We start from the raw sequence: 11817 nt of genomic DNA, 5'->3' as shown, positions 1-11817 counted from the left end.
AAAAACCCCCAAAAAAAAAAAAAAAAAAAAAAAAAAAAAAAATCTAACTCAAGAAAAAAGACAAACGTGATCGTGTACATGTTAAAAAATTCTATTGTTATCCCAGAAGTAAAAAAAAAAAGTATAGAAGAAACAATCGTACACTCTAGTTCAATGTCACTTCCTATTGAGCTCCATTAAGTGAATAAACCCGGAACATCAGACTGGGAAATAACCGAAGCGAGCCTTGATGAAATTTTAACAGCAAATAATTCACGTACAGTCGATTTCATCTATTGTCCATTAAATTCTTATTGCTCGTTACCTCAGCAGCTATGGAGGCATAGGGAACTGTTGTCCAGTTGAAGGACCATCCGTTCTCGCAAGGTTTTGTTGGCCAATTGGGATCAGCCTCCCTACGTCCACTGGCTAGAATTTCCGTATAATTGACAGCGTACACTTGACACCTGGACAATGCGGTGGCGCCCTCCATTTTCAATTCTTCCTCATTGGCCAGAGGAACAGAAATGGCAATTCTGAAAGGAATACAGCGAATTATCATTTATTCATTAGCATCGTCTCGTATCATATGCGTCATTATTCACGATGGGTAAATTCAGATTTTTACGTGTTAATTGACACACACAAGGAAAATCAACAGAGCAGGAAAGTTTCATGTGGATGCCACTCGGACTTTCTCGAAATTCAAAATGTGGAATTGACTTGGTCAACATTTTTTTTTTATTGTCACAAATAATACGTCAAACGCGTATCTGATTTTTCTTTCGTTCGTGGGATTTTGGTGAACAATTTTAAAGCTTCGCTCGGAAATAATCGGAACTATTCGGCAAGTTCCGGAATTATTCGTCTATTGTGAAAGTTCGCACATCTATAAGCTAAGTTTTGTTTGTCAAACGATGATTTTTTTCACGGAAAGATCAAATATTTTTTACCCGTCTGTAAGCGATGCTGCGCATTAATCACGTTGAACTCGTGAACCCATTATATGTATGTATGTATATATATATACATCAACATGTAAAAGAATGGTCAGTAACGTGCAGGACTGTCAACAGTCATTGAACGTAAAATTCCCAACGATGACTCGTCGTGAATTCTTGGAAGAACAGGTTATGGAGTGTTGCATTATCAGGGGTCTGGGGTACAGGCAGCTTCAAGAGATTCTCCAGTGACAGAGAATGTGGACTGGACCGTAAAAATAATCTTGAGAAAAGATGATCGAGTGAGAAAACTTTCAGTAAGGAAATCAACGAACAATAGGTATACTTATTTTGTGAAAAGTCAAAATCCCAGAAAATTTTGCAAATATTAAAATTGTCAAAACTTGCGTAAACATCGAATCAACCAAAAAGGGAGAAGTGCGCGTGGTAATCGTATCTAAAAAAAATGTTACGTTTACGAAGAATCGACGGTTGCTCGTGATTGGTTAAAATTTTTTGCCTTTTTTGTCTTTCCTTTTCCTAACATGAAAATCGTGACCCTGTACTCACGATTATTTCCGATACGTGATCGTGACGAATCAAATGCAGAAAAAGACCTGGAGTTAAGTGACAATGAAAAATGAAAACAATGAAATATCCAAGTGACTTTTATATCACATATATCTATGTTAAGATTTTTTTTGCAAAACTGACAACTCACTGTCTTAATATACCCAGAAAAATTCTAGTAGGTATTTTCTGTATATTTTGAGGTTATCCAAAAAATCGTTTTTTTTTTAAATTTCAATATTTTTACTTACTTTTCATAATCGGTGAGATTCCACAAATCCAATTCAGGTACGGTGCACCAATACTGATTAGGCGTGAGGGTAAGGAAGAATTGGGTGAAATAAAGGAAAGCGTAAACAAAGGTGAATGGTAAGAGTATGAAAAAGAGGAACCATTGATAACGACCTGCTTCACCGATATAGGGAAGAATGTCGTCAAAATTTTCGATTTTTCGCCGACCCTCGCCAGCTTCGGCTTTTGTAGAATCTATGGCTACTGTCATTTTGTTTTCTGAAAAAAAAGAGCCAAACAAAGACAATATTTAAAATTTGTTTCCATTGCTCGATATCTATTATACGTACAGTGTAAATACTAATTGACAGCCTTATATGGTTCAGCAAGTGAAATTTTATATATTCGAAACAGATTCGGCCTAAAGCAATACAAATAGATTCTGAGAACCGTCTAATGGCCTTGCTGGTTCATGTATTATAATTAACAGCAGCAATTGCATCGTTTAAACTAACTATTGTCAAACTATTGCCACGTGCTATCAATTTCATTAACTTCAAGTTATCGACTAACACATACTACTTGACAGTCGTAGGTTTTTACAGTCAGAATGGATGCTAGGAGTCGGATACGTTTTTCACTTTTCGACTATTTTATTTGGGGGAGAAAGTTCAGTTTTAATTATTCTACAAAATATATCGATCATTTACGTTAACTGAATTTCATATAAACACAAGAATTAATTATTTTTTTAAGATACAAATTTTAATTTCCACTCAGGTGTCTGTACGGTGATGACAGAAACAAAGCAATCTTTTAATAACAATCCGGATAACGACTGATGCACGTGATTTCAGTATAAATTTCAATATATCTATCAATTATCGTCTATGTAATAGCAACGTGCGACATCTAGTTAATAAGAAAAGAAAATAAAGCTAAAAATTATCGATACTCATTGGTTTATTTATCAATCAATAATCAAAATCGTTAATAAAACAATAACGAGCAAACAACCCCTGAAAAAAAAATTGAAAAACGCGATCGATTAATGATAAGAAAAATTATAAAAATTTTCACTGAACTCACACCTATAACTTTTCTTCAAAAAATACATATATATACATATATACGTTAACTAGGTAATCTCTCCACTCGTCACTTAATCACCATGCACCGTTATTAAACTTATCGATCCTATCGCCACGACCAATTGGAATAAATTAAACGCACCGATTTAAAAGCTTGTTAAAACAAAATTACATCAAAGATCACGTATCGATGTCGTTCACTCGAACGAAACTGAAGATCGTGTGAATTGTGATCGTGTGATTTTTCATCCACGTCCTACATGATCTCACGAAAGGGGGCGCGTTGACTGTTCTCTCGTTGTAGCGTTTGATGGCGCTTTATACGGTTTCTTGAAGAACCCAATTCCCCACCCAGTTGCATGAACGTGGCGATTGGTTAGACGAGTCGACGACGCGGATCGTCGCCCGTGACGTCACTGGAGAACGCATCAGGGGATTTTGTGATTTTACGACAGAGAAGCCTCACGAGAAATCCAACGAGCCTGTAATTCAATGCGCATGCGCGGCAACAAGAACAACAACAACTTATGAGACGGATCCTATACATATACGTCATAGAGATAAAATTATTAATGAATTTTGTCATAATTTTTTATTTACAGTTTCCACACTCATTTACACGTACTGCTATAGGTTTCAATTGGATGCAATTGTAATAGCTGTAATTGTTTTATTATTTATCGGTATTAAAAAACATCATTTAATTCCCTAACACTCAAGGTGGTCCAGTAGCAGATATTACGTGCGAGAAACAAGTCACAGTCATTCCCGTCGTTTACCACAATGTACATTTGCATTTATCGCTCAATGAAAACCACAGTGGATCCCTCGAAGAGACTCCAAGACATTGTACAATCGCGATTACAGCTGATTGGACCAGGTCATTGTGGTTGCGATACAATTTTTTTTTTGTTCTGTATAAATGCACTTTTGTCCCAGAGACAAGTGCTTAGTCTGAATCATGTATGCCGAAGACATTTTTGTTATAAAAAATTGTATAAACAGTTTCTTTATCTTTGTTATCATTATTACAAAATGTCTGGATCTTCAGATAAATTTTTATCCCTGTACACAATACGTGATAGTATGAAATCTTGTCTGATATTGAATTACGTAAATTATGAAATTTCGAGTGTCATGGTGTTCATTCTCATAGGAGACTGTTCCGCCAATAGGATCAGCCAGCTCGATGGAAACGCACTTTTATGTAATACACGTTTCTATGAACTCAAGTAACTTTTACAGTTTTGCCTTGTGACAATTGCACACACATTTCCACCGACTATCAAACGTGACTGAAAATCCATAAAACGTGACAGTCAAAATCTCTTTCATAAAGTCATGAACTTAATGTACATTTTTCAGAATTCGACTAATTACAAAATTTTTATATATAAATAAATGTATATATGAAAATTTATATGATTTTATGACCGAGCACGTTAAAAAGATGAAATAAATTTTTTCAGAAGGTCACCAGACCGGATCAACTAACGTGGAAGGGACTGTACCGGTCGGCTGTGCAAAAACCGGTTGATGATACGAAACGAGAAAAATTAGCGTGTTTCACGAGGAAAAAGATTTCTGTTCTTCGTTCCTATAGAAGAGATCGGCCAGTCCACCAATCAGGTTAGGACTGAGATCTAAGAGATTTAATAAAAACTGGTCGAGCCTTTGTTTGGATTTCATTGGCAATTGCAACAGACGATTAAGATGAATTATGTTAATTCGTCATATCTCCTGAGAATGTCATTAGATATTAATTAGCAGTGTGATTCTCATCCTTTATTTATTTTTTTCGTTGACATGAGAAATTTCCATACTGTTTTTAGGTTATAATAATTTTTAATCTTTTTCATAGGTACAATTATACCTATATGCAGTCCTAGGGACACGTATTGTACTATTTAGTCATAGCTTATGGCTATAGGATTTGATTCCATTAGGTATACCAGGAAAATGAAATTAATCATGGCAGATATAAGGTTACTAATTAAGTTTAGTACCTGGTACACTCTAACTGCTTCCAATGATGTCTGAGGAAACGGGTATTTCTTATGACGTCATTACACAGTAGCAACATAGTGTAATATAAATGCATATACATATATGTTTATAGATATGACGTTCCCCGATTCAAAAGTCGGGTTATTGACGTCACGAGCAGCAAGAACTGGAACTCACCGCGTGTCGACTTACATCAATGATCTGTTGGGTAGCGCGTCAGGAATTCGTTGTTTCGTCATTTTCCTTCAGTATCTTTCATCAGGCACTTCCGATATCGCGTATTCCGTCTTGCCTCCTCCGAATTGCTGGTGAGACTCTGTCAGCGTGAGGAAACTGAACTGATTATCGTAGCGGCAGGTCGACTTTGTAGAATCGATGGGAAAAAAGAAGCAAGACGTTTTAACACGTTGATGATTATCGAATCAAAGGAGGTCGATTACCTTGTTCACGGTTTCCGCATCTTCGAATTAATAACGAAAACCTGTATAATATCGTAATTGACAAAAAGTGATTGTGAAAATACTATGAAAATATTGTCGGAATTATTTTTTGTTGATACACTATATAAAATAATTTTTTGAAGCTAATAGTAATGGCCATATTAACAATTAACGTGGTGAACATGAAAATATACTTTTTCCTCATTCCGAATACGTAACAGAAACCACTTAACAGCTCTTATAGCAAATGCATATATGTATAGTGTGAACAATCGAGGAGCTGAAGAAAACGAGGTCGTATAAGCAAGAGAATGGTGAACCGGTGCAAATTTATTTTACGGTTTTACGAGCCACTTCTAAGTTCAAGTGCATTAGAGGAACTGGCGGACTTATCGTGAAACGTAAGTGGATCGCGTAACGCAAGGTTACCTGATAGTTATAAGGTTCTTTTGGCTTTTGGGCATACATATTTCCAACAATGATATCTAATACGACACTTTAAGTTTCCTTTTACATAGATTTTCATGATTCCCTCTTTCACTTCAGTTGTTTCGATAATCAAGATTTTCTCGAGGATCGCCATAATGCTGTTTCTCGATTTATACGAGATTCGATATTTTTAGCTCGACTATACCGACGCTCGCGTCGGAGAGTAATGGCCGCCGTGCGTTTCGTGAACTGACAGCCGATCTTCCCTTGTTGTATTTTTGTATTACTTTGTTTACAGAAGTAAATTACTCGATTTACTCATACGAGTAATAAGTAAAATTCCGAAGTCCGTGTTAGTGGAAGTGAGCAAACCGCGATAATTTTCTATTTCGCTTGGTATTTCCTATTCCGTGTTTTATTTAGGAAGTGGTAGTTTCGTGAGCGATACAGTCAGCCTTTTCCTGGTTGACAAATGATATACGTATAATGGTTACTGTCATCAGATTCGTTTATTAGCTGACAATGACTTCAGTTTACTTGTAAAATATATTCTACAGGCTGTAGGACATCCAAACGGTATGTTTAATGTTGCAATTGTTTACACTTGACAGTGGCCTTGGAATTCCGTTCACCGTTTACTAGAGAATTTATCGATGATTATCCGCGATTCCGTGTTCGGGACAAAAAGATAAAAATTTCTCATGATTTCCAGGAATCTTGGTAAAAATTTTCATTTGATTCACTTATTTTTCATTCGTTAACAGTCTATCGCAGAGTAAACATTACGTGTAGTGCTACGTCTTAGGGAATTAAATGAAATTCCTAAATATAATAAAATGCTTTGGGGCTATATTGTTTTCATCATCTTCCACGTGACAAAACGATATTAGGACTGAGATGTGATAATTCAGTAATAAAAAATCTGTACTGTCTGTAATGATATAATTCCATGGCGTCTTGTCGACAAACACGATTCTGCCATTGCAAATACCAGTATTTTTTGTTCAGAGTTTTACGAGCAAGTTTCGTGACTAACTCCAACAAAATTACTTATCTTAATTGTCAAAGTGAAATTTAAGGAAGAATAGGGATTATAGTTTTTAACAGCTCCCATTCAAAACCTCTACACAGTTCTTATCTCTTTTTACGATTCTTCACGTGAAACAATTATGCTTAGTAATTATCAAATACGCGACAAATTCTATTTTAGGAATGAGAATAATAGTCTCGCCCGATGATGAAGTTCTTCTTTTTTTAACGTGTTATAATTGCATCAAGTTATATTTGATCTTATCTTTTATTTTTCAAAAAACATTCATAATAATTGCACTGTCACTGTCAAAGTCCGTCAATACGTATCCGGCATTATACATATTTACCCTATAACAGTTACTAGCATGTGCGAAGGTCTCCGAAACTAGTCCTTGGTCAATCGAAATTAGTTGCGGTCTATCGTTTACCAATCAACACTTTGAATTGTAGTTCGTTAATAAATCTATGGACAAATACATGAAAAATCGTAAATCTCTCCAAGGTCATGGAAGCGTTGACCATGATAATTTTACATACCAAGTATAACCTTACTTTCACCATGACGGTTAAAAGTGTTAAAAATTTCCTCGAAAGTCTTTTCTTTTAATGAAAAAATTGCTTATCAATTTCGAGGCAACTAATTATCATTTTATTATCCAAGATTGGCATTCTCCTGTCTTGATAGCAAGAACATTGCAAATCAGAAAAATAATTAACGAATAATATACACAAGCAACAAATGTACCTACAGTCGGATCCACGAATGTAATATATTTTTTATATTATAAAAATAATATATAAAAAAAATAATATATTCCAGTAAAAATTCATGCACATGCATACTGCGTATCAACAATTATACACAATGCCACGTGTCACTTGGCATAAGCCCCATTATTTTCGATCTGTCAAAAAACGAGATTGACCACGTGGACCGACAATGTCTACAAATGCATTGCAAAGGAAATAAAAGTCAATGATGGAAAAATGGCTCGTAATTCAAATTACAATTTTCTCTGAAGAATTACTCATTTTTTATAACTGGCCAATAAAAAAAATAAACTTTCATTATCAGACAAACGTTTTCGACATTGGAATATCGTTGTTGATAGAAAGCTTAATCTTTGACGTATGTATGACGTATAACTTTACATGAGAGAAATACGGAAAATCTGGCATCAGTCAGGACAAAGACAATTTAAGATATGCATAATTTGTTCAGCCAACCACGAACAGTCGGCCATTTGTATTATTTACACCAACAAGAGTACGCACGTTAGGTGTATTAGAATAACCCTGAAACCTGAGTTACACGAAATTGTACTGTCAAAGAAAAGAAAAATAGGGAAGTAAAAGAAAAATTGAGGTTATCTCTCAAATTATTTAATTGCACCAGCTACAAATAACGTAAGTATGTTCGATATAACTATGAGGAAACGTTATATGAAATGATATGATTGTTTCTGGTGAATTGTGCAGACCAAGTGGCATTGAGGCTAATAGAGTTTGTACCACCTCCCGGGTGCGGTGAATGCTTCGGTGACTGTTTTGCTGTCTAGCGTAGTGGAAGCCATTCGACATTTCCTTTTCCTTGGTTATGCCTTTACTCGATTCAGTTTTTTCTCCCTTTTCTCCTTCTGTTTTCTGCTTTTTTACGTTCCTTTGCACAGGCGCGATCGTTACCCGTTGGCGAGGAATTGATTACGTCACCGGCCAGACGATGGGAAACAGACGGGAAAACTGAATCGTACGTCAAATGGGTCTCTACGATATTTACGTAATCCAATCCTCTTGGTGGCGAATTATAACAGAGAAATTTTCCTTTTAATATAACCGTTTTTCGATTTAAACGCAGTCGGCGAAACATTGGCAAGATCGTTAGAAGATGAAAGCATCGAAGTGGATAACCTGATACGCAGTGAGTAAAGATCGATCGGGGAAAAACAGGCGCGAAGGAAAAGGACAAAAATATTTCAAGGACGCCTCTCTATTTTTCATGAAATTTGGATTCCTGGAAGAGTTCCTTATAGCTTGAGATTTTAATTAGGCCTTGATCAAGGAACATCGATATGTCATCGATCGTATCGATATCGATCCTAATGGACTAATTAAAAATTTATTTCAATTGATAAAAACAAATACATATCCAGTAAGAAAATTTTTTTATTTCCTCAATTTTTTTTTTCTCCACGTAAGTTGAAACCGCAAACCGTTTTTTCCGCTCGTGATTTTTCTTTAAACTTTACTGCTGCTTATTCTTGATAATCCTGATTCACGGACTTCCCATCCCGTCAATATTTCTTCGTTGCATTCAAATGTATTCACACTGGATGTCATTAATAATTCAACAATCGGGTCGCATCAAGGTTAGTTAGCGCGAATCGAAGAATGGATGAATCACGGCTCGTGGCTATCGAGAGGATTCGCGCATTAATGAAAAATCCAGGTAAACATCAAATTACGATTTCGCATGGTCGCTGGATTCAGATTCATTCTTATTCTCGTTTTACGGCAACGTTGTTATTCATTTCGAGATCGTAATGATAAATTTTACCTTGAATATTGCCATCGCTATTGTTATCGTTGTTACAAGAGTTTGCCTCGTTAAAAAAATTAATTCTTGGTTCAAATTTATTTTTCAACTCGTTCGCTCTAAATTTTTTCTACTCCCTTTTTTAATTCAATTCAAGCCAACTCCGCTCGAACAAGCAAAGCCAACTGGAATACGGAGTTTCAAGACGGTCAGTTTCCTGCCGCTCGGCACTTATCCCATTTCTTGTCCATGTTCAGTTAGCACGTGCATTAAGTATAACAATGTTTATTTTTTCTACCAAGTCTAAGGATCGTTTCTATGAATCTCACCTCGCGTCATTTCAGAAGGACAAATCGCTTTAGAGTAATACCTTTGGCATTAAAGGTTGGCACCGCTTTTGGTTGATTTTCAATGATTGTGTAGTTCAGTCAAGGGTGAAGAGATAACAGAACATTTTTTGAAAAATATTTCATACCCTTAAATAGAAGCTTTGTGTAGATGGCTGCTATTGCGCAGATTAGCATACCGGGTGATTCAGCTCAAATCCACCATCTGAACACCTGAGCCACCCGGTGTACTAGCAACGTGAAACAGAACCCGGTGGACTAGCGGACGTGGAATATTGTAATAATGAATGAGAAAGTCTCGAAACATTTTAGGTCCGTCTGTAAAATTTTAATTATGCCAAAAAGGTTAAAATTGCGAATAAAAAGGTGGGTGATGGTTTGAGACGTTGGGAAAAGAAAAAATCGGACTATGTTGATAGTGTGTGTGAAATATACGAAGGACGTGGGTATTACGTACCTATACGGTCGAAGGGTTGGTAGCTATTACAGTGATCGCCAGTTCAGGGGCGGCTTTGAAGGGGCCCCAGAAAAATGGGGTGGAAAAAGAAAGCTCAAGATTGGTCCAACGTTTGTACGGTGCGCAAATAGCCTCTTTTTCTTTAGGTTGAGTATTTCTTATTTTATCCAATTTTTTTTCATTTTTCTCATTTTTTCCCTACTGTGCCCATTGCGTCGCTTAATAAAAACAAAAGACCTTCAACACTCTGGGATTACAGGTTCCCATAAATTTTTGCCCTATCGGATATCATGATTTTTTTATAAAATTTTCTAGCCTAATTTTTCACGTAAAATATATTTTTACCAATTTCTTAGTCCATGTAAAATTACAATTTGCAATTTGTTATTCCCCCCAGATTGAAGCAGCCTTGCGACGCTTCGTCCCCTATCGGGTTTCCACCTGGTAATTTCAAGGCCCATTCAACGTATGCCAGTCACTTTGTGTCTCCTTTTATTGTCCTCTTTCTTTCTCTGTCTTCCGTCTTACAGGGTGCACCGACAAAGAAGAACATTTTCACGAACCCTATTTCACACGACAATCTTAACCGCTCGGTGAGACCTTCAAGTTGATGTTGAAACGCCCTGTATATGTAAACCCATCCCCCCCCCCCCCCTCCTACTTGTAACCACGATTGATAGAACTTCCGTTTTCGTAAGTGTCACGCCTCGGGGATGATGACGGAGGTCAAGGTGGCCGTCGCGGTTGGCAACACTTCGAAGAATTCATCATCCGTCAAGGATCATTGCTTACGTGGCTCGCGACAAAATTTCCACAGAATCCAGACAGGCGTATATTTGAAACATGCGTTACGTAATAATAAAAAAAAAAAATTTTTAACAGTTCCTTTAATTAATTAATTACGAAAAATTGAGATTACGAAGGAAAATTTTTAAATTCAGTTATCAAATGATCGTCCGTGTTTTCTTATGACGGAAGAAGATAAGCTCTCGAGAATACGGTCCAGCACGCGCTCACTTCCTCTCAATCTTATGATCTCATCCAACAGACTCTGCCGGGTACAGCAGCGGCAGCTGGATCCGGTCAGCTCATAAGGATAATCTAGACAAATCTCTATCTATATAACCTAGTTCGTAACATGGTGATTTTACATTTAATTCCAAACTCTATTTCGTATAATCTCACAGTAGTGATATTACGTCACTGCTTCAATAACATCGAAGCAGCCACTGGACCGTTTTCTAGACAGTATTTTAGGCTCCCCATGGATTTCCTTAATGAACATATAGTGGGTTCGTTGTTTTCCGAAATTCTACAGAGAACTCGTAACTTTTCGTTCGTATTCGGAAAATTCATTTTTTCAGGATTCGGGAAAAACGATATTGGATTTACATGAGGCAAATCCAGTTATGTAGACGCGATAGCAGCTTTTCTATTGTTATCATTTCTTTTTCAATTTTCTATAGTAAAACGTGTCGGGAATATTTAAAACTGATAATATTTCCATTTGTCTGCTTGGTAATTTTTTATCTTTGAAATTCGGCCGAGTAAACGACTCAAAAGTCAGTGGGTGCTGTGTGCTTTGATAAGAAAAAAAAAGCAGTCTGTACTATCGGTTTACTTTGTTACAGTGCATATATATATATATATATATATATATATAGATATACAGTCGTGTAGGAGATGCAGGGGGTGGTGGACCGTGCTAAAAGGGATGCTGGTGACAGCGTGAACTATCGGTTTACTTTGTTACAGTGCAT

At 36.4% G+C, this 11817-nt stretch overlaps 2 protein-coding genes across 9 annotated transcripts in view; one reads left to right on the top strand and one right to left on the bottom strand.

The window, feature by feature from the left end:
* Positions 1-11817, bottom strand: part of LOC107265320 (organic cation transporter protein) — an 18385-nt gene that overhangs the window by 3239 nt on the left and 3329 nt on the right. Inside the window, exons 1-3 of one of the 5 annotated variants that reach the window (XM_015734664.2) lie at positions 2985-3130; positions 1742-2000; positions 305-515 (exon numbers count right to left, since the gene is read on the bottom strand). In XM_015734664.2, coding sequence (XP_015590150.1) covers positions 305-515; positions 1742-1992 — 462 coding nt within the window. In that variant the 5' untranslated portion in view covers positions 1993-2000; positions 2985-3130. Of the gene's footprint in view, positions 1-304; positions 516-1741; positions 2001-2071; positions 2312-2810; positions 3131-11817 lie in introns of those variants that run through there. The other 4 variants (XM_015734661.2, XM_015734662.2, XM_015734666.2 and 1 more) reach the window with 4 other exon arrangements.
* The window catches only part of LOC107265322 (glutathione S-transferase), a 22735-nt gene continuing 15997 nt past the window's right edge, over positions 5080-11817 (top strand). The window contains exon 1 of one of the 4 annotated variants that reach the window (XM_015734670.2): positions 5080-5660. The gene's annotated coding sequence lies outside the window, so the exon portion shown is untranslated. Of the gene's footprint in view, positions 5661-5916; positions 6265-11817 lie in introns of those variants that run through there. The other 3 variants (XM_015734668.2, XM_015734671.2, XM_015734669.2) reach the window with 3 other exon arrangements.

This window comes from Cephus cinctus, unplaced genomic scaffold, assembly GCF_000341935.2.
Source record: "Cephus cinctus unplaced genomic scaffold, Ccin1 Ccin1_scaffold0215, whole genome shotgun sequence".
Taxonomy (NCBI): Eukaryota; Metazoa; Arthropoda; class Insecta; order Hymenoptera; family Cephidae; genus Cephus; species Cephus cinctus.
The sequence above is the reverse complement of the archived record's forward strand: the minus strand, read 5'-3'. Positions and strand labels throughout refer to the sequence as shown.